This window comes from Nipponia nippon, unplaced genomic scaffold (assembly GCF_047370975.1).
Source record: "Nipponia nippon isolate SJK-2023a ecotype South Korea unplaced genomic scaffold, ASM4737097v1 scaffold_7, whole genome shotgun sequence".
NCBI lineage: Eukaryota > Metazoa > Chordata > Aves > Pelecaniformes > Threskiornithidae > Nipponia > Nipponia nippon.
In genome coordinates this window covers 29268239-29293825 of record NW_028262391.1, presented here as the reverse complement: position 1 = coordinate 29293825, position 25587 = coordinate 29268239, and the positions used below count along the sequence as shown (strand labels likewise).

At 43.7% G+C, this 25587-nt stretch overlaps 1 protein-coding gene across 2 annotated transcripts; it reads left to right on the top strand.

The window, feature by feature from the left end:
- SENP2 (SUMO specific peptidase 2) lies at positions 1-22518 on the top strand. 2 transcript variants are annotated; one of them, XM_087740708.1, is made up of 17 exons: positions 1-108; positions 3354-3409; positions 5720-5853; positions 6716-6791; positions 7329-7407; positions 9452-9596; positions 10522-10625; positions 12489-12586; positions 13832-13889; positions 15604-15667; positions 16380-16529; positions 17881-18012; positions 18427-18630; positions 18759-18838; positions 20317-20401; positions 21100-21195; positions 21776-22518. In XM_087740708.1, the coding sequence occupies exons 1-17, from the start codon at positions 8-10 to the stop codon at positions 21836-21838; spliced, it is 1725 nt and encodes a 574-aa protein (XP_087596834.1). In that variant the 5' UTR covers positions 1-7; the 3' UTR covers positions 21839-22518. The 2 variants fall into 2 exon arrangements, with proteins under 2 accessions (XP_087596834.1, XP_087596835.1); XM_087740709.1 differs by lacking the exon at positions 1-108 and adding an exon at positions 131-809.
- The last annotated feature ends 3069 nt before the right edge of the window (positions 22519-25587 follow it).

Sequence of the window (25587 nt, the reverse complement as noted above, 5' to 3'; positions counted from 1 at the left end):
GGGGCCTATGTACCAATGGCTGCTGGGGGCCCTCGGCGCCCTCCTCGCCGCCGCCCGCCGCCCCGCGCCCTCCCCGGCCCCGCCGCCGCGCAAGAGGCCGCCCCCCAGGTCAGCGAGCCGCCCCGCCGCCTCACGGCCGCCCGAGGGCCTCGCCCCGTCACCAGCCCCCGCGGCCTCCCGGGGTGGGGCCTGCGGGACCCCCAGGGCCTGCTTGCCGGGAGCGGGAGCCCGCCCGGCGCCTCAGCCGCCTTTCCTCGGCCTGAGGCGTTTGAGCCGAGGGGTGGGAGCGGCGTTAGTCGCTCTGTTGTATCGTGAGCTCGGGTGCAGTGTGGTGTCTCGCTCTGGGGTCCTCTCGCTCCGGCTGCCCGCCCCTGGGCTGGGCTCGGCCCCTCTGCCCGCCCAGAAACCCCCAGTCCAGGGCGGCAGGGCTTCGTGATGGGCTCCCAGCAGATCCGTGCCTTCACCGCCCTTTCCCGCTTTGGCACGGGAGTGGGTGAAGCAGAGCAGGCTGCGCCCCTCTTTCTGGCCCGGCTGTTGGTGTCTGTGGCTGTCGGTGGCCCACGCCGCTCTCGGGTCACCCTGTGCCCACGGTCACGGTTGTTCACGTGTGATGCTGAGATGATTGTGGGTTCCAGATGTTCCCGATGTTGGCAACCCCACCCCCTCGTTCGCTTTCCATCTGCACAGTGGGGGTTTGACAAGAAGAAAAGGGGTGGAGACTTGGAGTAGTACATATGTTGAAGGAGCAGAGAACAGTATATATACATAGGGATATAATGGATGGAGGAAAATCATGGCACGGGGATATGGTACGTATGTGGAGTGGAAGAAAGGGAGATGCCTTTCCAGGTGTTAACCATTGCTGGTGCCCCAGACCTCCCAGTAACAGATGGCTAAGCCATCTCCATGCCTGTCGCTTCTGTCTCTGAACAGAGGGAACGTATGGATTACATGCCATGTTTTGGGGAGTATGGTTGCTCCCTCTGGGAGAAACCGTTGCTCCAGGAGCCTCTGTTTAGTGTCTCATGTTGCAGAGTGAATGGGAAAAGCGAACATCTTCTGGAAAGAGACAGTTGTTGCACAAGTAGTTGTTCACAGCTGCTGTGCAGAGCACAATCCCAAACTGAAGAATGTGCCTTTGTAGATGCTGCAGGCTGGTGTGTCATGGTCTGACCAGGAGACCCAGTTTTGCGAAGAGATCACTGGGAGTGACAGGCGAAGCAATTGGGATGAAATTCAAGTGAAACTGTGTTAGGTGGCTTCAGAAGCTGTCCTGCTGAAAATAAGTTTTCCAACATTGCTTTCTGAAATAGGCCGTAAAATGGCAAAGCTCCCCTGTGTGAGCCTCTTCAAGGAAATGTAAACCACAGGGTGGTTGTTATTTCTGCCAGTTGAGGTTTTCCCATGGTAGAAAGATGAAAAATTATGGGCATGGGTGGTGAAACAGGTGGGGAAAGTAAATAAGCATTAGATACTCTTGTACTGCACTACTGAAGTGCAGTGTGCAATTTTGGGGGGGGTTAGCCTGTGAAAACTTGAAATTTTTACAAATTCAAGTTATAAATCTTAATGAACTGTCCTCAGCACTGGTGGGGGAGGAGTTTTTGAAAAGAAGAGGGCCTGAGCTTATATGGGGGTTATTTGGTTTTTCTAATACCTTATTTTTTTTCTGTAGTTGTTAAGGAGGCAAGTAAAATGCTGAGCATGAAGAGGTGCTGTCTTCTCTAGAGCATGGAGGACATGAACACATCTTTACATAGAGAGCGTTCTCAAATTACTTTTATTTTCTGGCCCATTTTTTCAGCATGTTTCAAATATTACTCAACACCCTGTGCACTTACCTGTTTCTCCCAGGCCCTTGGCAAAACCCGAGTTGCGATGACACAGTTTAACCGTCTCATGGGGTTGTGTATTCCCGTTGGAGACAGAGGTAGCTAAGCATAGATTCGTTTTTTCCTTGCCTTTTGCCCATCCGTGTTCCCTGGCCATGCCTACTTCAGAACATCAAATATTTCCCAATTTATTTCTGAATTACCAAGAGAGAATTCATCTTTTCTTGTGATCAGACTAGTTCTAAACCTCCAAGTGGTTGGTAAAGTAAAAAAGGACAAAGCAACACTCTCACAGGTGTTGGGTGCTCTGCTAAAGCTGGAGAAAGAGGCACTTCTGTTCAAAAAAAGTTATTGTAGCCACAGTCAGGTATTTAAACTCTGCTTATCTCAGAACGTAGCCTTGGGGAGGTTAAATTGTGCTTTATCCTTGCAGAAGACTGATGCTGGGAAGTTTTCACTGAAGAGCAACTCAGAATTAGTTAGCTCTTGCTAAAAATTGAGCAGGAGGATACAAACGTTTCGTCTTGTTCAGTTTTACCTTCTGAAATATCGAATATGCTGAATAAGAATGCATTTTTATAGGAATGTATTCGCCTTTAACACCTACCCCCCAATATTTTCTGGCTGATTTTTAATAGCATAGTAGTAGCAAATATTCTTTATATTGTATGAAAGGTGCCCTTAAGGATATCAGTTACTTTTTGTGCCCCTGATACAGACAGAAGATAGTCCAGAAGTGATGATACCAGCAGGGTTTGGGACCATAACAGTTTAAAAGAAATTATTTTGTGTAAGGAAGACCAAAGAATTCTTCAAAGAATCCTTGCCATCTGTCATGGCATTTTTGGAGGCACATAGGAAAAAAAAAAACGGGGAACAACCTTTGCGCTCTGTTCCCAAAGTAAAAATTTTTAATAGATTTTATCATTGTTATCAACTGATGTAATACTTGGACTTACGCTTCGTAAGAAAGGGTGCAGCTAAGAATTATTTCAAGAACTAGTTGACAAGCACTGATTTACCAGTAAGTTATTTAAGTGGGTGTATGCATGAGTTGCTTTACCACCTTTTATTTCCTGTCCTACTTACACTTTTCTTTGCAACTCAGTGTAGTGGCTTACGAACTTAGATGCCTTGGTAATCTCTGGTGTGCTTCTTTCCCTGAGGAAAGAGGAAAACTTTACATATTAACTTAAGCAATTTTTTTTGGTGATAGGAACAAACGTGCAATACTAGGAAGCATTAACAGAACGAGAAAGAGAGGCCTAATATGCTTTAGTGGGATAATTAGCTCTCTGTGAGCGGTCCATTGACTGGGAGAGGTGGGGGGTGTTGATGAGAGATGCTCAGCAGTGGCAGTTGGGTGCGTGTGTCTGAGATGATCCCAGGGGTTCTTGGGGGGGGGGAAGGCGTTCAGGATATGAAAACTAACTTTGGAAGTTTGGGCCCTGTGGAGGGAAGTCAGCCTGTTAGAAGCTTACCAGTGGTTGCAAAACACTGTTCTGTGTCTTCTTTCCTCAGCCTTTGGCCACCTGTGGAAGATCCTGACCGGGCCCAACCAAAAAAGCAAAAATCAGGTATTGCACACTACAGAAATATTTAATATGCCTCATTTTTCTTAGGTTTCACGTACCTTAGGAAACTCTGGCGTTTGTACTTCAGCATTATTACCGAAACTGTGGCTTTTCAAGCCGTTCTTTCCTTGTGGCCATCTGTGTTGCCAGTGGCCTGAGGGTATATCATAGGGCCTAGCCCTGTATATGATGTTATCTGTGTTGACTGTGGCAGGGCACAATACTTCTACTGCCAGCAGGAGATATCCCAGGTCTCTCTGACTGTAAGCCCATGCACATCAGCAGAAAGAGTGTTTTAAATCAAAGCTGTGTGCTCCCTCCTATCTGTGTTTGCAATTTACCTCTGTTGGTTGAAAATACCCATCTGTCTTATGAGAAATCACTTAGAATCTGGGATGTGAAGGAAGGTAACTTTAAACTGATGGCAGGCAGAGAAAAATGGTATTTCTGTGAGCTAGTGGGTTTGGGCGGGGGTGAAAAGCTGAATTGAAAACAGAAGAGTCAGTTTAGTCTGAATATGAAAATTTTGGCATGTGCATTTTGGCAAGATAGAGGAAGGATGAGTAAAGAAGGATGGAGATGCAGCAGAGGCTAGGCATAGCAGAGAACAGCAGGGCAGAGAAGTGCTCTCTTTAGTGAGACTTTTTCTGATACCCCCTCTGCAAAGTGTTTAAGGGTAAAATTATGCAGCTGCCTGCAGCCATGTTGGTGCCTCTGGATGACAGCTGCATTGGTCATGACATGAGATGGACATTTCCCTTTTTGCATCTTTACTAGTAAAGAGGGAGAAATGATGCTCTGTAGGCTGTACGACATTTCCTAGCACAAGTTCTGCGGGGAGACGTGGAACTTCCTAGTTACTGCTTGGCGAACGATGCTGCCCCTGATTTAATGGTAGGGGCTGCTGAACTGTTAGTGTGCTTTTGACACATGAACATGAGCCAGCAGTGTGCCCTGGCAGGCAAGAGGGCCAGCCGTGTCCTGGGGTGCATCAAGCACTGTACTGGTAGCCGGTCGAGGGAGGCGATTGTCCCACTCTACTCCACACTGGTGCGGCCTCATCTTGAGTGCTGTGTGCAGTTCTGGGCACCACAGTACAAAAAGGATATGAAGCTACTAGAGAGTGTCCAGAGGAGAGCCACAAAGATGGTGAAGGGTTTAGAGGGGAAGCTGTACGAGGAGCGGCTGAAGTCCCTTGGTCTGTCAGCCTGGAGAAGAGGAGACTGAGGGGAGACCTCATCACAGTCTACAGCTTCCTCATGAGGGAAGGAGGAGGGGCAGGTGCTGATCTCTTCTCCCTGACGGCCAATGATAGGACCCGAGGGAGCGGCAGGAAGATATGGCAGGGGTGGTTTAGGTTGGATATTAGGAAAAGGTTCTTCACCCAAAGGGTAGTGGAGCATTGGAACAAGCTCCCCCAGGAGGTAGTTACGGCGCCAAGCCTGACAGCATTCAAGAAGCAATTGGACAACGCCCTCAGACATATGGTGTGATTTTTGGGGTTGTCCTATGCAGGGACAGGAGTTGGACTCGATGATCCTTGTGGGTCCCTTCCAACTCAGGACATTCTATGATTCTATTCTATGATTTTCAGGCTTAAGAGCATAAAACAATTGAAAAATATGTCAAATTGATATCTTGCTCCCCTATCCTTCCTTCTTTTAGCAACATGACCAACTCTTAGTAGGAACAATTCCCATGTCTTAGTAAGTAGGCCAGATCTACTTCTAAGAACCTTCTATGCCCTCATCTGCTAAAAAGTCATTCTCTTATCTTCAAACAAATGCTGGTGTCTAATATGATTTAATCTCTAACACAGCCCCTTATTAGACAGCCCTGGCTTATTGATGTTTGGAAATACTGTCTGAGGGGTTGCATGTCTCTGCTTCTTTAATACTGAAAAGAACAGGCTTGGGTACCTTTGGTTTCTAGACCTCAGTGAACAGCTTCTCTCAACTAGACAAGACTGACACGTAATAAACTGCAAGAGTACATGCATGTGTGGAGGGGATGAGGAGGATAAATTGCACGCTGTGCTGCTTCTCCAGACACAGGGAGTGTTCCCAAAAGCAGGGTGTTTTTGCAGATCTGACTGGCAGGCTCACGGGTTAGTCTTTGAGCTCTAGCTCTGAAGGACTGTGCAGTGAGCCAACTAATACAAATATCACCACCACCTGCTGTTGACAGAAGGGTGTGTAACTTGAAATGAGTTACACAGCTTTAGGTGGGATTAAGGAGGTGGGCTTTAATGCAAATAGAAATCCTAATCCCCTTTTAAATCACGTTCTTATATGGCCTGTCTTTATTTTTTAGATTACGCCATCTCTGAGCATAAAGAGAAAGTTGAAGAAGTTCCTGCTGCGGTGAAGTTGCCAGCCAAGGCAACAAGTGAATGCCAGAAGGCTTCAGTCAGCAATGCCGCTCCAGTCACAGAGTCTGCAGGAGAGGTTAGCAAGGATTTTGAAAGTAGGTAGGATCTGTGCAAGATGAAAGAGGAAGCGGCTCTCCCTAATGCAGGTTGAGGTTGAGCCTGCTCTGAGCCTGTACAGCAGTAGGTTCTTCTTTTCCATTTATAGCAGGCAGCTCTTGTGTGCTGGGTTTGCCTTACTCAAGTTTGCGTACTCTGCTCTTGCACTTGCAGCCAAGGAAGGAGCTAAATGCTTGTTGTCTTCCAGATACTTTGCAATTGTTCAATTTTATAGTTTTAGTGTGTTTGTGAACTGTTACTCTGTTTCTCAAGCTTGTAGTTAAGGAGTCAAAATACATTACAGTACAAGAAAAACTGCATACTTCCTCTGGATAAACCTCTTTCTGCTAGGTTTGTTATCCACCAGTCCAGGAGAGCATTCCTGTAGGACTTTGGCTCTGTAAAAATGAGTCATGAACTGCTTGACTCTGTAGTTTGGTTCAAAGTTGTAGTGTTATTTTTCTTATTGCCCCATAAGATCAGAGGAATAAGAAACTGTCATGGTCTAATTATTTGTTCCTGAGAGTCATTAACTCCTATTTGTACAAAATGTATTTTTCAAGGGCTAAACCATCACACTTTGGAATGTTTAGGAGCTGACTGAGAAGAACTCAGCAATAAGCTTGTATTGTTTTAATCACTACATGTATGAGAGCCCGTATTAAAAAATTAAAATGTACTTGTCGGAGATCCTGCAAAGATTTGCATTTTGCTACAGTCTGAACCAGCAAGTCATGGTCCCCAGGTTATAATAGAGCTGTCTGAATTGCAGGAAGTTTATGTTTGCTTTGGTTCACATTCAGGTTATACTCATGTTGGTACTTTTTTTGTTTTTATTTAAGACTCGGTCCACTTCTTCTGACCCTTCATCTAACAGACCAACAGGTTCTGCGCTAGAAATAGAAATGCTACAAATTGGTAAGGCTGACATCAAGTTATTAACTTGTTTATTTTTCCCCCTGCCTTGTGTACTGTACAACTCTACCCCTAGGCTTACGTACAGATTATTGCAGGCACAATATTTAGGTAGCATGTAGGAATACTTGAGAGTGAACTCTGTTTCTTCCCTGCATCGTTGCATTGCTTCTGGTTTGGGGCCAGGTATTTATCTTGTCATCTCAGTACAAGAGCTGCCCTGGATGCAGTCCTTCCATTCTGATAAGTCCACTGTCAGCTTGCCAGAAGTAAATTGTTTTAAAAACTAATTTTAGGTAGTAGATCCTGATAACCCTTTTTTATTTCAGGTTTAGGCTGGCAATACCTTGTGTACACAACTTTCTGTAGTTGTCAATATGAAAATCTGAAAATATCCTAAAGTAACGTAACACAAATAATGTTATGATGTAAGAGAGAAAATGAAAATAATTTATCTTTGGTGAAGCTCTTTACTGTAAACTCATAAAGCTCTTCAGTTTCCTTTTATACTTACTGATGGCTTATGCTCTTCTCTCGTAGATAAAATGCCTTGTGGAACCAGTACTTGCTTGAATAAGGAAACACTATCCCTTTCTCACAAGACAATTCCATGTCTGAGGTAAAAACCCTTCCATTTTCTTTGACTTCTTCTCTGAAAGGTTTGCTGTCTTTCACTTTCATTCTTGAACTTCCTCTGTGTTGACTAACATTTGTGTTTGTGTCCACATAGCAATATTTTTGCAAGGTATTCTGGAACTCCTCCAGGCTGCTATACTAAGGGAGGTCTCCAGCCACTTCCCCCCCCCCCCCCCAACCAATTTTAAACTTTTTCTTTAAATCCAGATACTTCATAGACACAGGTGATTAGATGAAGATTAAAGGTATGTGGTAGGAGGAAGAGTTGAACTTGAGAAGAGGCTGAGAGCAAGAATGCTTGTGAAAAGGTCCTAACCAGTTAATTTGACAGGAAAAAATAAGTTCTTGTTTTGAAAAAAAGAAAAACAAAAAACCCAACAACCTTCTCTCAAAAAAAACCTCCGTGATGTTTGGCATAAAATGGTTCCTGATTTGATAAAAGGACTAGCCTTTACATTGCGTTGGTTTTGAATTATTGTTTGGGGGGTGCTGAGGCACTGTTTATACACTTACGTCAGAGTCAGAAATAGCTGGAAGAAGGAGGGCATGGGTCATGATGTGATTTGATGCTACTGTTTGCCTTTCAGTCTCAAAATTGGATTGATAGTCTTGTGTGTACCGCAGCTTGGAGGCGCTGTGGTGACAAAGTTACAAAGTCCAGTTGGAGGCCAGTCAGTAGTGGTGTACCCCAGGGATCAGTTCTGGGGCCAGCACTATTAACATCTTCATTAATGACCTGGACAATGGGACAGAGTGCACCCTCAGCAAGTTCATAGGTGATACAAAACTGGGAGGAGTAGCTGCTGCACCCGATGGGTGTGCTGCCTTCCAGAGGGACCTGGACAGGCTGGAGAACTGGGCAGAGGGTTTGTGAAGTTCAACAAGCAGAATTGCAAAGCCCTGCATGTGGGGAGGAACAACTCCATGCAGCAGGATATGCTGGGGGCTGACCAGCTGGAAAGCAGCTCTGCAGAGAAGGAGGTCCTGATGGACAACAAGCTGACCATGAACCAGTGATGCATCCTCATGGCAAAGGCCAACAGCACCCTGGCCTGTGTTAGGAACAGTGTTGCCAGCTGGTCGAGGGAGGTCATCCTTCCTTTCTACTCAGGCCACCTCTGGAGTGCTGTGGGCAGTGCTGGGCTTCCCCGCACAAGGAAGATGTGGACTTACTGAAGCAAGTACAGCGAAGAGCCACAAAGATGATTAAGGGTGTGAAGCATCTTTCATACAAGGAGAGGCTGAGAGAGCTGGGACTTTTCAGCCTGAAGAAGAGAAGGCTCAGAGGGATCTCATCAATGTGTATAAACATCTGAAGGGAGGGAGGGAATAAAGAGGAGGGAGCCACACTCTTCTCAGTAGTGGCCACTGACAGGACAAGAGGCAATGGGCCCAAACTGAAAATGAGAAAATTCCATCTGAACATCAGGAAACATTTTTTTACTCTGAGGGTGGTCAGATACTGTCACAGGTTGCCCAGAGAGGTTGTGGAGTCTCTGTCCTTGGAGATGTTTGAAAATCCGACTGGATACGATCCTGGGAAACCTGCTGTGGGTGACCCTGCTTGAGCAGGGGTTTGGACCAGATGATCTCCAGAGATCTCTGCCAGAACGATTCTGTAAAGAAAGCAGCAGCTACACTTTGATGCCAGCGCACTAGCTTTTAGAAGAGCTGAGGGCTGAATGGTATGAATAACACACCTGCATGGTTCTTTAGTGTTCTGTATTGACTTGGGGCTTGGACTGCCATGGACATAACCTGTGCCTCTGAGTGCAGTTGTGACGTGCAGGGCAAGCAACAGTGTATATTCGAGGCAGTTGTTCTGATTTTAACTTTTACTTCTCTGTACTTTCCCATTAGACAGTTGAAGATAGCAGGTCTTTGTCTGAAAGTCGTAACATTTTGCGTCTCTCTCTGTCATCATCAGTGTACGTGCTTTACAGAAGTGGTTGGTGGTGGAGCTTGAACCAGGAGGTGCATATTTGAATGTCTCTTGATACTATTTCTTTTGCTGTTGATGTTTTTAGCACAAGCAGGAATGGCAAACACCACATCAGACCTGTTCCAGACAGCATCTTAACACTGAGGCCACCCATTAAGGAACGCACTGTGCCAGAATCCACAACTTCAGAAGTCAGCAAAATGGGGAGGCTTTTTTGTACTGCTGAAGAGGTAGGCTGGGTGAGAAAGGTGTCTTTTGAAATGAAACAACTTAGCAGTTATAACAAAGCTGTATGTAAATGCTGAAGAGGCAGTTTGTAACAGCACGGTGGGTGTAGTTAATGAAGTTGAAGGAATGCTTCTGGAAAATCAGCGTATAGCGTTTTATTTGCCTTTACATGCATCAAGTCTTGGAACAGAGCAGTGCTTTGTTGCCAAAAAACTGAATTTTAAATCATTTTCATGGAAATGGTGTACTGGGGGAGGACCCTCCAACCAGTTTCACTTGTAAAGTGGAGCTGTACTGCTTGTCACTAAGTGTATATTTGTTGCAGAGTTGTTTCACTATTTTGTTCTTAACCTAGCTCAACTGTGATCTTTACATAGCAATTTTAATAGGATAATGTAGGCAAAAAAACCCCACTCAGTTGCTGATAATCCTTCCTTACAGGACTTTGAGAGGTCTTTCCCTGCCCTTTCCTTCCAATATCTGAAGCAACTATTGGAAAATTCCTGATAAACCTAGCTTACATGGGAGAAGAATTTACACCAAAGTACTGGAGAAGCAGGCCATGGCGAGCTGTGGAGTATGATTAAGATACCCGGGGGACTCATAGCACCCCATCATTATGTATATTGACAGGAGTGCATATTAGCCTGAATTATTATGCAAGAGGTGCAGACCACAGCTGAAGAGAAGAAGTCCCCATTTGAGGAAACAGTTGCAAAAGTAATTTTGAGGTTTATAGTGGGACACAAGTTCTTAGAGCAGGGCTAACACAAAATTAAGGTGTGGGAATTCTTGCTAAAGTAAACTTGAGTAACGTACCAGTATTTTGGGAACAGCCTATGCAATCTGCACTATATCCAGATTACAAACATTTGCTTCACATGCAGTGGTTCTAATCTGTTTGATTTTTTCCCTCCATTCTGATAGGATGTTCAGCGAGGAGAAAAGGAGAAATACAAACAGCTCTTGGAATTAGTAAAGGAAAAATATCCTAGAAGCCGCCCTAATCCACAGCCGACAAGCTTCCACAAGTAATTATAGGAAAAATAACCATTAACTTTTTGGTTGTAACGTTGTAGCTGTTGTACATGGAAGTGGAGGGGAATTAAGCTTTCCTACTCTCAGGGTTCTGCACAGTGTCCCAGGGCAGGTGTTGGGGCAAACTAATTATTAAAATACTGACACCCCCCTTCAGGTCCCTGCAATGAAGCATGAATAGTCTCAGAATATGTATTCTAAAGGTGAAGATTCCTTTGTTGATATGGATGTGTTTCTAATACTCCTTTCTTGTCTCTCTGTGTTAAGAAAGGTAGTATCTAGTTCTAGTGCTGGCAGTGTAACTTCTAATATAAAAATCCACAGCACTGGTTATTCTGTAGCACCATTAAAAAGAATTTATCTTCCTCTTGTTTGCAATTGATGGGGTTTTCGTTGGTCAGGAATCCTGGTTTATCTGAGAATGTGAAACTTAAGGTAAACACAGGGAATGCCAGAATTTTCTCTGTTCCCTTTCACCTCCCCCAGTCCTTCTTGCACAAGTTATAGGAAGTTTTCTCTTTACAGTACACTAAGTTGACAAAATCCCACTTGTGTGTAGAATTCCAGTTCCTAAAGCACCCTGCAAAGGGGAATTTGTGAGTAATTCTGATTCATGTGCTACCAGTGATGAATATATTTGATATAACTGTGTCAAAGAGATTGCATGAAGTTAACTACACAAGTAAAAAACACAAAAATAATAGAAGCCATTATCTTAGTGGAATAATTACACTTCAAAGCTGTGCAGAAAGGACCTAATTCTTGTAAAATACTGATGCCAAGATGGTGCTGAAATTCCAGCATGCCTTTCTACACAGTAAGGTAGTAGAAAATGCCACTCTCTATTGCAGTTTCCCTTAAATGCAGTGAAACATGGGTTGTTACCAAGGCTTAGAAAAATCCCAATCTCCACTTGGTGGTTCACAGCTAGAAAACATGTAAACACATGACTTTGGAACAGCGTGTCATGTTTAAACATTCTGGTGCACAAAAACGATATGGAAAACAGTATCTCATGTAATTTTAGGTGCACTGGCAATAGCATTTTAGGGTGGGTCAAGACTCTGCTTTCAGCATCTAATCTTCCAGTCATTGATTACTGTGGTTTGGCTCATATCTCAGAGTAGACCTGGAGCACGTGAAACAGATTCCTTTCAGATGAAGCTAAACCAGAGAGTGTTTCTGTGGAATGTGTCTAATGCACTCCAGCTGCTAATGAGCATGTAGTCCCTGAGGTCAGAGTAGAGCAGGTCTGAAGTAAAATGTCCCAAAAGTATGTATGTTGTGGACATTATATTCTCAGTGTCAGCATAACCTTTAATAAATAGCTTGAAAAGAATTGGTCAAGGATGGCTGTAATGAATGCTGTCTTGTCCCATTAAAAAAATGGTCTTCTGAGATTAATCCAGATATTTGTAGGATGTGCAAAGAATACTTTTTCTTTTTAAAGAAAAAATAAAAAAGCCACTGATAGTGCTGGTGAAAAGGCAAAGGAATCAAATTTCATGACTGATTAGTCTCTTGAAATTCTGGAGACAGAAAACTTGACTCCTGTATCTTCAGTGTGCCCAAGTTGAAAGTAGCCAAGCTTCTGAATGTAAACTGCCTCCTCATGGAAATGTCCTTTGCGTTCTGTCATGAAACAAGTGCAGGAGAGAGGATGTTTCTGTCAAGGGATTAAACAGCCTAATTTTAGTTTACATATTTCTATTGCTTTAACTATGGCTTCCAACTCTAACGTAGATAGTTGTGTACGAATAAACTGTATCTTTTCTAGTGAATCGGTATGCACTGATAACAAATGCCATACGTATAAAAATTGTGGTTCTTCTCTGTTATTTTTTGCTGCACCAAAGTGTTCAAGCCTACTCCAAGGAACCAGTGATGACTGTGAGTCACCTGGAAGAACAAAAATATGGAGGAGATGTCTATCCATGTATGACACTAAGGACCAGTGAGTATCCCCATGATTCATATCTGTTCCACTTTGTAGGTAAGACTTCAAATCAAAATAGGGCATTTCCTTAAGTCTCCAAGGTATAGATTATGCTAAAAAGATTTGTCAGTGCTAGTGTATCATTAATCTGTGTCTATTTATAAGGAAATCTAAATCAGCCAGCATGTTTGTACTAGTATAGCTTATGTCAGCCCTTAGAACGAAATGACCTGTCTCTGGAAAGAAAGGGGGAAAAAAAAAAAAAAAGAGGGGGGAACACCCACACTCCCAACCCATAGCTAGGTATTGGCTAAAATGGCTTTGTAAGGTTTTTGTTGAAGTGAAAAAGTTTGTTTAAAATTACTTGAGAGACATTACTGTACCGGTGATGTTTGTAGCTGCGGATGTAACTCTGCACTATACAGGAGAACTTGGTAGTATCTGGCCGTTTGTAGTAGTGGAGCGTGATACATTATTGTGCACCCTTAGATGCCTGTTACTTAACTCAGAGTTGCGGTTATGTGTTACTCTTTAATCCCTTTTTAATGCTATATATGACTATATTTCTATGATATCAGAGCTTCGAAACCAAGTAAGCTAACTGCACAGTACCACTGTTGATATCAAGTTAGCTTCTTTTGTCGATCATCTTTAGTGAGTTGAAGATATGTAAGTACTGAAGGTGACCTTAGTTGTCTTCTGCAGAGCGGGCTAGTTAAACTGGTTTGCTGACAAGCTATTTTCTTTTGTATCAGCAGTGCGTTACACCACCATGTGTTCATGTGTACACATTTAATATTGTCCCAGTCTTTTTTTCTTTCCCCTGTTCATTACTTAAATAATTTTTCATCAATGCTTCTTTTTACATATCTGTGACTTTATTATGCAATCATATGGGTTTTGAAGTTATTTCGGAGCAGGTGCTAGAATTTGGGGAAAGCTTGTTTTGTCATGGAAAATGACAAGCTATTCTTCTGAGCCTGGAGGAGCATCTGGTTTTGCAAAAATCACTCGTTTAGTCAAGTGTGCAATGTAGGATTTAAAACTTAATAAATGCCCTGCTTCAGCTCTCACACACTCACACATGATATTCAAAGTTCAAACTGTTTGCCAGAGTTCGAACTTCCTAACCATACAGTTGTCATTAAAAGTTGTTTTGTTTTGTTTTTTTTTTTATTTATTACCCAGAAACCGAGAGCTACGTACATCTGATGATAATTGAAAGTTGACTTCTTGTTTTCATATTATTGCTTTTCTGTGCAGGTATCAAATGTGCAGATGTTTGCAGCCCACAGTGGTCTCAGAGAAGTGATATGATCAGGTAGAGTCTCTTTCAGTCATGGTTCTTGTTTCTTTTGGGTCTGTGTGCATGTCTCTTTCAGCCTCCGGTAGTGTCCAGAAGAAGACAAATCATACTTACCGTCTCAGTGCTGTGGAAGAGGAGTAGCTAGCTTGTGGCTCTGGGATTGCTCACAAGCCAGTTGCATCTCAGACACAGCTCCCATGCTAGAGCCGTGCTTGCGTGACAAACAGGGTTGTGCTGGTGTGGTGTTTGCTGGGTCCTTTGCTGTGGGAAGAAAGCCAGTGAGGGTGAGAGTGGTGGCCGTACCAAGTTGTCCTTGGATTTGCAGAATCCATTTTTGCTTGTGAGTGTCTTTCTGTCAAACCTTTAATGAGCTGACATTTCATTTCTTTCACTTTGAAACTAGAATCCTAAGCATATGGATTAGAGAGCTTGTAAAGCCTGGTGGGACAGAGACAGTTTTTGTGACTTACAGGATGCCTTGGGTTTGAATACAAGACCAAAAAGGAAGCATGCAGTTGGATTGTCTGCCTGTTTGGGAGGCTGGTGGACTTGTTTGTATTGGCTCTCTGAGCTGGCAGGACTATGAGTTCAGGTGGCTTTGTGTTGTTGAGGGCAATGGGGTTTTGGTTGCAGTTAAGTGCAGCTATAGGGAGAGATTTTTGTATTGCAGTCTGATGCACGCATCTTTCTGCAGTGACCTGTCCTTAAATGAGAGAGGAGAAAGCGTAGATGGGAACAGAGAGAGATTCAGTTGTGGCAGTCCTGTTTTTTAGCTAATTCTGTCCCTATTCTTCTCCCCACTTTAAACACTAGTGCTATATTTAGCTGGGCAGCACTGTTTCTATGCTTACTTTGTCACTGGTTCCTCTAAGCTTGAGGGGAGAGAAGGAAATAAAATAACTGATGGAGTATGATGGGTTCAAATAAAAGGAACATTTTCTTGCCTTTTGTTGCAGAATTAGCTACTAACTGAAGTCATTTGACAAGGCTTGTGATACCTACTCTTACCATTGTGCCTTTAAAGCACAATGAGTGTAGGATACCATGAGAGTCTGTTGTAGGTCTGCCTCCTGAAAAAGGGGATTTTTGGTGACAATGTAAATTCTTGTTTTTGAAGAAGGGACATATATATGGACAACTTTCATGTCTGTGCATTTGTTTGCTCTTCAGAGTCTGCGTGGTTTTAATGATAATCCCCTCCAAATGGGGATAGTCACTCTCTTGACTAGGCTGTAGAAGGCAAGTAAACATCCTGTAGCTGTCCCATTTTTAATTCAATGTGTTGGTCTTAGTTTCCGTAAGCTAACTATATTTGGATGCAAGTATAGTTGCAGATGTTCATGTTATACCTTGCAGTATAACACCTAGCATGCAGTATTTATCACTGGTAGATCACAAAGCACTTGATAGAGGAAGTGCTGGTTGCTTCCCTGTTTTTCAAATAATGAAACTGATCAAGAGAAACAAAAGGAGTCTTGCACATGTAGATGGAAGAAAGTTTGCAAAGCTCCCCACTCTTCATTCTATCCCAGTCTTGCTGCTACGAAAGAATGGTGCTGGAAGCTGAGACAATGTTGTCACATGTTCATGTGTGCAACTGAGCCTCTAGTCAGAATCAGCCTTGAAAAAGCATTTCTTATCCAGAAGGTGAATTCTTGAGAATTACATGGGACGGTACGGATACACAGCTCACCCCTCTCCCTCTTCCTCTCTCTCCCTCTCCTCGCAGGTACTACACACCAGCAGAAAACTCTCATGGACAGGGAAGACCAGTGAAACAAGCCATTGCAGGGGTAAGCTTGTGTTACTCATTATTTCACTTTTTAGGAAAATATAGCTATTTGTGATCAGAAGTTTTTCCCCTCTTCACTTAAATACATTACTTACTCAACAATATATGTGTCCCGGTTGTTTTTTCCCAGGGAAAGTGGGGCATTATTTGATGAGAAGCGCTATCACAAAGGGTTTCCCACAGCCATTAATTTTGTTTCTGGACTATTATGAGCACACTACACTATACTATTTTTATTCTTCCCCTTTAATGTGTTGGCTATAGCTTCAAAATCTTTAGTGCACAGACTTGGTTAACCTGCAAAGCTGGACTGCGGTATCTTTAGTCTTCTCTTGTTTTGTGAGATAGAAAGTACATCTCTCTTGACTTTCACCTCTGGTCAGGATTGAGATCAAAAATAAAATTTTAATCATGGAAATCAGAAATATTAATCTCAACTTGATACTTACATGTGGAGGCTTTGCTGGGGTTCTTAATGCTAGTCCAAGCCAAGCTAACTTTCTGCCTCTCTTGCCTCCATTTAGTTTTGCGTGCAGCATTACATGGGTGCACAGTTGGAATGCAGTCATCAATAAAAAGTAACTTTTGGGTTTGCAGGTTGGGGGTGTGTACAAAAACCCTTCCAGTTTTATACATGAGCAAGATTTTTTGCAGTATCTTGTAGCAAACAAATCTGTGCTTGCTTGCTAGCTTAATATCCTTTTGTCTAACAGAGACAGTATGGAGCTGAAATCTCAGAAGAGGTGTTATTCCAATTACATCTGGCACCTGTTCTGTCCAGAAAGTCATCTGCCCTTGATGTGGAAGAAAAGAAATTCCCAAGCTCAGAAAAAACAGTAGAACACTTTTCTCCGCTCACAGAGGTACCATAGCTGACAGTCTGTTAGACAAAACAGAAGGCTATGAAACAGCTGCAAGGAAGTCCATTTATTTTAGGTGGTTCTTAAGGCTTTTTGAAATCTTAAGAACTTGCATTTAACCTGTTACCAATTGTCTGCAGGTGTGACTTCACAATGCAAGGGTCAGCAATAAAGCTGGTTTTAAGGAATTAATATGCTGCACATAGTCCTTCAGTTGGGCTAACCTAAGGGTTTGTGGGGCTTCTGCTACCAGGACAAAAATTAGTTCAGGTTTAACAGCAGTATCCCAGAGCAGCGTTAACCTGATTCATACAGTTATATTGGCTCTGCCTCTTAACCTGTCCTACCATGGTGATAGAACCTTAAAAATAAGCTTTTGCTGATCCATGGTTGCATTGCTTGTGGGGGACCTGAGCATCTTGCATACGTCCTCAGGATCTCGCAGTCACGTATGTGCTCTGGGCATGGTTGCGCTGCGTGTAACAGTGGTCACAGGAGTTAACTTAGTTACACTATTCAACGGGGAGTGGGAGTTCAAGTTCCCCTACTTGTATGAATTTTGGCTGCTTTTATTCTTCAGAGTTGCAGTCATGCTGATCTAATTGAGCACCTCCGGTTTTGCCCATTGAGGATTGACTTGGAAAGGGCTAGCAAATCCAGAGTTTACAAAGTCTGCAGAGTGATGCTCAGTACAAGGAAAAACAGGTCTTTTTCTTAGTTTGCTAGCCCAGATTCAACCAAGAAGGAGACGCTATTGCAGATCAGAGTATTTTATATTAACAGACCTAGTGGTTTATTTGCATTCCTTAAGCAGACTTAGATGGAAACATCCATATTACAACCAGTTGCATGCATGACCTGGACTCCTGATTGCCTGACTCCAGTGTAGCTGCCACAGTTTCCTCCTTTGCTGTTACTTCAGTTCCCTTTGAAGTCCCCTGCCTTGAAATTCTTTCGGGCTCCTGACTTAGCTGCCTTGGTATGGAGAATGCCTACTGTGCTTGGCTTAAACCTCGGTATTGCGAGGGCTGCAGCATCACATTGAGAAAGGTGTTTGCTGTACTTGTATTTATTTTTCAGCTGCTTTAGTGTGTTTGCTAGTCCACGTGTTTTATATCAGCTTCCTTTGTGAAAACAAATTGAAGCAAACCTGAGCTCTAAAGTTCAAAGTTAGTATGCTGAAACAAACAAACAAAAAAGTGCTATTGCTAACTTAGCAAAAAACTGGCAAAGCCAGTTGCTCTGTCACCTGAGCTTAATTTACAGGCCTTGTTTCAGTTGAAAGCTGCCCACAGTTTAGCATGCTCAATACTCTTGTTTCACAAGTCCTTCCCCATTTAATTGTTCATTTCAGGCTATGGAGAGAGAGGTCATTGCAGCATTTGGGAAAGGTGAGCCAGATGAGATCATGAGCAGTGCCTTCAAACTAAAGGTCACTCGTGAGGACATCCACACGCTAAGGAACCTTTGCTGGCTGAATGATGAGGTAAAACTAGCTGCAGCACAGTGATATTCTAATTCAGCGTTTATTTAAAAATACCCCTTCACTGTATACAGAAGTCTTTTCAAAGTTATTTGATGACCTCCACTGCAGAGCCTAGAAATACCTGTACAGTTCTTATTTTAGGTACTTAAGGGTCTAATGTTTCTGGAAGTTCCTTTACTTCTTGTATTATGCAGCTTCCAGGAGTTAGTCTAGGTTATTGGAGTTGGTGGCAGGTGTTTTTATCAAACTGCAGAAGTAACCAAGTGAAAAATTCTCAGAACAGAAGCTGACAGCTGAGGCTGGAGTTCTCTCAGCTGCGTACTTAAGGGTGGCCAGCAAAGACATGTTGCTGTATTTTTCATTTGGTAAGCTAGTGTCTTATTTTACATCTCAAGTTTACTCTTTATGGTACAGGTCATTAATTTCTACATGAGTCTTCTGATGGAAAGAAATAAGAAGGAAGGATATCCAACAGTCCATGCTTTTAGTACTTTCTTTTATCCCAAACTAATTTCTGGGGGGTACAAAGCAGTAAGAAGATGGACCAGAGGTGTGGATCTCTTCAAGCAGGACCTCATCTTAGTGCCCATTCACTTGAGAGTGCACTGGGCACTAGTGGTGAGTCAAACTGGCTTTTTACTTAGAGTTGGATGGGGAGAAAAAAAACAGCAAGAAAAGTCATTTGGGTTTTGTGGTGTGTGCAGCACAAGGTTGTGCTTTGTCTAACAGTCACCTTTTAATAACAGGTCATAGATGTCAGAAAGATGACCATCAAATACTTTGACTCAATGGGACAAAAAGGGGACAAGATTTGTGAAACTTTGTTGTAAGTAACTGCTCAGTCAATGCTTTTATGTTGTGAATTATGAGAAGGTTTTTGTATTTTCTCCCTGTAACACGACTGCAAGTTTTCACATTTCTTTTAGATGCAAAACAGAAATCTTTGATTTGCATGCTGTGAGTTGTATGACATTGGCTACTTATCTAGTCTCACATTGTCCCCTCCACCCAGGGTCTTGGATGCCTGGATTCTGCCACCTTCCCGCTATATGCACAGACAAAGCATCACTGTCAAATACGTGATAGCCCCGTGGCACACATGTACTGACTTTGTTAGTAATCAGTCAAACTGCACTCTTGACAAGAGGGAAGAATTTTGGGGAAGTGTTTCAAAATACCAGCCTGACTGTAAAAGGATTACAGTCTTCCAAGAGATTTTTAACTCCCCCTTCTTTAAGAACTTTCAGATTGCAACTCAGTAATGTTGGTGTCCTAGGATATATACACTCCTATTTGTGATCAGCTGCACATACACTTTTACTCTTTATTGCTTAGCTCTTTTATTGAAACCTTCCCCCCACACACACTTGTAATGTTCATCCTTTTTGCTGTAGTGAGCTAAGTACCATGCTCCTTCTCAGTTTGTCTATACCTCTTCTGTTCTTCTCAGTGTTTTAAACAAAGCTACCATATTTCCCTCCAGCTTACCCCAGCAGGCTACCCTCATGTCCTTACTGTGTAATATTTATGTTATTTGTGTCTTCTATCAAGCTTTTCCAGATGTATCAGCTGGCATGGCATACATCTCAAACATAATGGGTACAGTTTTTCATGTTGTGCAAGCCAGCATCCTTAGATGTCTTTGCCACTGATGCAGAAGTGGTAAAAACCCTTAACCTGACAGTTTTGTAGATCAAGAGCAGGAGAGCAACCCCACAGAGACAAAGCAAGTGTTGTTTTAGTCCAGTGCTCTCCTGAACAGTTAACAGTCGATGCCTGGGAAAGGGTATAAGAACAGGTCTGCATCGAATAATTTTTTCCTCAAGAGTATGCTTCCAGCAGCTGGTGGCCTGGGAACTTCCTCAGCCAGAGGTATTAGTCCAAAAGCTTTTGTATTTGTTCTTCTGGAGGTGCACCCAGTATCTGGGATTAAGGCACACGGTGGAATTATGGCATTATGGTTCCTTGCTTGGTTTTTCTGTTCCTCCTCTGATAACATGTGATTTGGGATTTTTTGACTTCTGCTAAGCAATGAGCTTATGCTTTTGTGGAAGTCTCTGTTGGAATCGTTGGTCTCATTCCTGACCAGTTGGTCTCCTTCCTGACCATTAGCTTGCAGCCTCTCACTGTGTTTGTAAATTTAAGATTTGGATTTCTCCTCCAAACGCCTTAAATCAGCTGCTGTGAGGATCCTCTGACATTTTACTGTCCTGCCATTCATCTTTCTGTGGTCTTTCAGCAGCTCTTCTTTTGTTGTCCTAAATTCATAGAGATGAAGAGTGATTTTTGTTTTGTTTTGAACAGCCGATATCTGCAAGAAGAAAGCCGGGAAAAAAGAAATCTGGAGTTGACTTATTCGGAGTGGACTCTTCACAGCATGGAGTCACATGTATGTGAGCATTACTTGGATTTGAAATGGGAACTATAACTCCTCGTCACGAAGGTCTTAACACTTTCTAATAAGTGCAAGCCTTTAGAGAACGGCCGTAAGCATCTCGTGTTCTTACAGTACCACATCAGGCTGCAAGTGGACCAGGAAACCATGCTGGGATGAAAGCTTTGAGCAGTGCCTCTCCTTGCTGGCTGAATACTTTCTTTTTTTTAATTACTCTGCCACAATAAGGTGAATCTGGCTTTGCCCCTCTTTCACAAGTCAAATTTTAAAATCTGTTTAGCTGTTGTCAGAGAATGTAGGCTTCTTATTTGGAGCACAATTCCTGGCATGTGATAAAGCAACGGGTTGAGCTGACGTTCCTCAACAAGTTAATAGTAAAAGCAGTATCTAAAGACTCGATTTAAGAAACGACACTGTACAAACCTCAAGACACCTTGCAGGGAGGAAGGCTGTTATCCCTTATAAGCCTGCCAAGAATTTGGATTGTAATATCCAAGTAAAGGAAACAGAGGGGAGGAATGATGTGCAGTTAATTGGGTCTATTCCTTGTGTTTGGGAGTGGTAAATAGATTATGCAAGTGGGTTCACAAGCGTCTGGTTAGTGTATTGTTGGTATGGGTAATGTGTGCTACTTCGAAGTTGCTTTTCTTTTAAGATAGAGGAAAATTCTCCATCTTCTTTGCATTCATTAGGAAATCCCTCAGCAATTGAATGGAAGTGACTGCGGGGTTTTTATGTGCAAATACGCAGACTATATCTCCAGAGACAAACCAATAACCTTTACACAGGTGAGCAAAGGTTATAAACGGCTCCAGACTTTTTCACACAGATAGAAGAGCCAGGGAAGTTACACAGCAGCTGTTAATTGTGTCTGGGGCAGGGGCTGATGTTTTGTACCTCTTTCCATTTTTGGTGTGTGGTTGCTGGGGTTGGAACTTCAAAGTGGCCTCAGCAGGGCAGAGCTGTAGTCTCCATCCTTACGTCTGGTATCTGCTTCCTAGTTGAATCAGTGAGATTCCTCTTGGGCAAGGTACTGCAGCCAGTGGGTTTGTGATATCTGGCCTTTGTATCTTTTGGAGAAATGGGTTTCACCCTTTGACCAGTTAAGACGCTGGTTATTTTCCAACACAGTGGTCTTTTATTAAAGTGCTTGTAAGCTGTTGTGTAGTCAAGTAAATCTGGTTTTGTTGGGTTGTCATGTCACCCTCTTAGGAGCTGTGTGGGTGAAACCCATGTTGTACCCAAATGGCAAGTGTTGCCAGTTCTTAAAAGGAACTTCATATTAAAGAATTAACTGGGTGTTTATGCATATTTTCTGCCTCTTTCTGCTGTGACTTTGTATTTAATGGATTTTTCTTTTCTTTTCAGAATCACATGCCTTACTTCCGCAAGAAGATGGTGTGGGAAATAATCCATCAGCAGCTGCTGTGATATGCACTATTAGAGTAACACTGTGATCACCTTCGGGTGACTAGGTCTTATTTTGGTTACTTTTCTAATACCTTATTTGAAAACGCAGCAGGCACACAAATTTTCCTCCTTAGGCTATGAAGTAGCGGTTAAGTTTTTTGTTTGTTCCCCCCCCACCCTGATTTTGGAGACAGTAACTCTCTTTGAAATTCGCTAATGCACTGTAAGCGCAAGCCAGAAAGATTGCTGTGATATCACCAAGGGAATGGTGAAGAACAAATACTGTGAACCTCCATCATTGAGATAGATGCTCATACCTCGCAGCACACACGGCCATGTTATGGACAAACGGGACTTTCATCTGTGGTGGTGGTAACAGTTGTGTTAGCTGAACTTATCTTCCCAAGGACAATGTGCTTAGCTACTGTTTCCTCAAGGAGAGCTTTCTTCTGTTTCTGGAATATCTATGATCTACTTGATTCCTAAAACTGGATTTGTGATGACCATAGAAAGAAAGCATTTACCATCTTTTGATTTGTAACAAATCCATAGTGAAGCCCCTGTAGTTGGGGTTGGTTTGTCTTTTGTTTTGTTTTTTGTTTTTTTTTCTGTCTCCAAGGAGTTATCTAATGTGAAAACAGAAGTATTTATTTCTTTTTATTAAAATAAATATGTAACTTATATAAAGAGCCTTACTGGAATGAAACTTTACCTGGTAATGAAATAGAGTAATTTTTTTTTTTTTTTAATTGAAAAAAAGTTTGATATATCAATGTGGTTTTTGCCTCACTCACAATCTGCGAGGAAGAAGACTCTAGCCAGGTTGAGTATCAGAGCACAAAAGCCTCTAAGCGGTTGTCACAGAATCCTGAAGGGGCAATCAGGATGTCGTTCAGCAGCGAGATGAGCAAGCGCAATCCCGGTAATACCAAAGTAGAAGATTTCTCTTTGGGGTAACTCATTAGACTTCTCAGTAAGACAAACAAAGCCTGTGTGCGCAGCTTGGTGAACATGGGCTGTCCTGTACTGGAATCTGTTGAAGGCTAATATGGGCGTCTCCATGCAGTATTAGAGTGTACTGCTGTGGAAGTGGAATAAAATGCTAGCACCGATGTGCCAGGCTAGGGACACGTGTCCTGCCAGGTTCGGTGGTGTTGCTGAAGATGTTACTGCCTTATTGCCCCTCTGCTGCAGGTACTGCCTCCACGCATCTGCCAAATGAAGAGCTTGTGTGAATTCTCACTCTATTACGGTCAGACTGAGCTAGATTAGTTTAAACATGGTGTTTCCCCCTTTCTTTCATTTTTTTTCCTTTAGTTTACACTCCAGAACTGGAGTGGGATTTCGGGTCTTTCATTTACCATTGCAGAGGAAAGATTGCTGGTTTGGAAGCCACATGTTTGAATGCTTGTATAAATAACCATGTCAGATTGTTTCTGTAATGGCATAGTTCCCAGTCAGGTGATACCTCATCACCAGTCAGGAATCTCCTCTCCTCAGCTCTGGCGGAAAGATGGTGATTTTTGGGGACATCCCCTCTGTGGGTGCTGTCAGCCTTCATGGTGCTGCTCCTTGCCTGAAGATCTGCTCTCCTGGCAAAGCCGATAAGGTGGTTTATCTGTGTTGCAGGTCAGCAGCTGCATCAGTCTTTGCTTTCAAACTGATTAGCTTAATCCGTCACAAAATCAGAGGAGATTCTCCAAAGAGAGAACTATTGCAAAGGCAACGTGTTGTGTTTTGTCCTTACATGAGATACTTAATCTTCCCTGGATTCCTGAGGACTTGGGAAGATTTTAGCTGTTTATTAATGCTAGGACCAGTAGCTGAATGTTTTAAGTATCCTTTCCCCTTTGCTTCGTTTCTCACTGTTTGGGGGATGCAATTTTGAGGCTGACCCTGCAGTCTGCTGATTATGAAAGTGGAATATTTTCTTTTTGGGGAAAAAAAACAACAACAAGACAACCCCTGCAGAGGGGCTAGTGGTGTAAGGATGCTTTCCAGGCGCTCCTTGTGCATGCCCCTTAAGCAGAGGGGGCTTGGACATTAGATGAAAGGAGCAGGGTGATGCTGCTGTGAACAGCTTACCTGGACACGCAGCCAGCCCATGCCTTCCCTGTCTCTACACAAACTGCAAAGCACTTCGGTGGTGTAAATCCTGTTAGGGGATACCTCCACTGGTCACTTAGAAGTACCTGTGTGGTTGTGCCTGCTGAAAGCCTCCATGTATGAGACGGTGGGGAAATTGTACACGTACCAGTCAACATCCCCTCCATCTGCAAGGTCATCTCGTGGGCTCTGGCCCTTCAGCTGTGGCTGGGTTCCTTATGCCCCTACAATGTGCTCTGAGAATATCCTATGGAGAGAAATAGGCTATTAACTTCTGTGCTTTGGATGAACAGTTGTGTGCAGGCCCTGGGCCTCACTTCTCTAGGGAAATGATCGTCCCCCTGTACTCGGCACTGGTGAGGCCGCACCTCGAGTACTGTGTTCAGTTTTGGGGCCCTCACCACAAGAAGGACATGGAGGTGCTGGAGCGTGTCCAGAGAAGGGCAACGAGGCTGGTGAAGGGTCTAGAGCACAAGTCTCATGAGGAGCAGCTGAGGGAGCTGGTGTTGTGTAGCCTGGAGAAAAGGAGGCTCAAGGGAGACCTCATTGTTCTCTACAACTACCTGAAAGGAGGTTGTGGTGAGGTAGGGGTCAGTCTCTTCTCCCAAGTAACAAGCGATAGAACAAGAGGAAATGGCCTCAAGCTGCGCCAGGGGAGGTTTAGATTGGATATTAGGAAAAATTTCCTCACTGAAAGGATAGTCAGGAACTGAAACAGGCTGCCCAGGGAAGTGGTTGAGTCCCCATCCCTGGAGGTATTTAAAAGACGGGTAGATGTGGTGCTTAGGGATGCGGTTTAGCGGTAGACTTGGCAGTGACAGGTTAACGGTTTGGACTCAATGATCTTAAAGGTCTTTTCCAACCTAAACGATTCTATGATTCTCATTAGTAAATGGCCTTTTGGAGATGATGAGCTTGTGCTTTCCCACACTGACAGGAGAACATGCATACAGAGTGAGTAATGCTGCATCTGCCGGCTGCTGCCCTGGGCGGGGGGACGCTCGTCATGCGGCTTTACAGACTTCTGATGCTGTCTGCCCTGTGATGTGGTCCTTACTCACAGGAAGGACGTGGGGGGGCCTCAGACAGCAAGTCTGGGTCAGACCCATCTTTGCAGTGCTGGTGAGCACGGGTCTGCCCCAGGGCTGTGCTGGTCCTGCCACGAGCCAAGTCACGCCTTGCTGCCTGGGGCTGGGGATGGTGAGGGGACAGCAAACACAGAAAAACTGATGCTTTTTTTTTCTTTTGCCATCGCTTGTGCTGTAGGTGGGGAAGGGACTTATTTTCCTCCCTGTTCCTTTCCAAAACATGGCTATGACAAGTGATGTGGTTTGGTGCTTTGAGGTGTTACATGGGTGGCACCAGAGCCTGCCCTCCCCAGGGGCCACCTCTCTGTTGGCACTGTCCCCCTGGCAGCTGATGGGTGGGAGGGAAGGAGCACAGCTCTGGGGGCCATGGGGGATTCCCTCATCGTGGCATCCATCAGCATGCCATGCCCAGGCACAGACCTACCCCGCCACCGTTTCATGCAAGGGACAGCCAAGCCCCTTTTTGGCCCTTTCCCTGTGCAGTGTTGCCCCTCCACCCACCCCAGCGGTGGCTTCCTCCCTGCTGCTGGCAAGACCCAGCTTTTGGCTAGCTAGGGAAACAGCCATGGGGGTGGG

Bases quoted from the DNA above. Each gene is read 5' to 3' on its own strand.
- SENP2 (XM_087740708.1), top strand. From the start codon at position 8: ATGTACCAATGGCTGCTGGGGGCCCTCGGCGCCCTCCTCGCCGCCGCC. The intron at 7,408-9,451 runs GTAAAAACCCTT...TGATGTTTTTAG, and splicing joins AAGACAATTCCATGTCTGAG to CACAAGCAGGAATGGCAAAC. The intron at 18,839-20,316 runs GTAAGTAACTGC...TGTTTTGAACAG, and splicing joins AAGATTTGTGAAACTTTGTT to CCGATATCTGCAAGAAGAAA.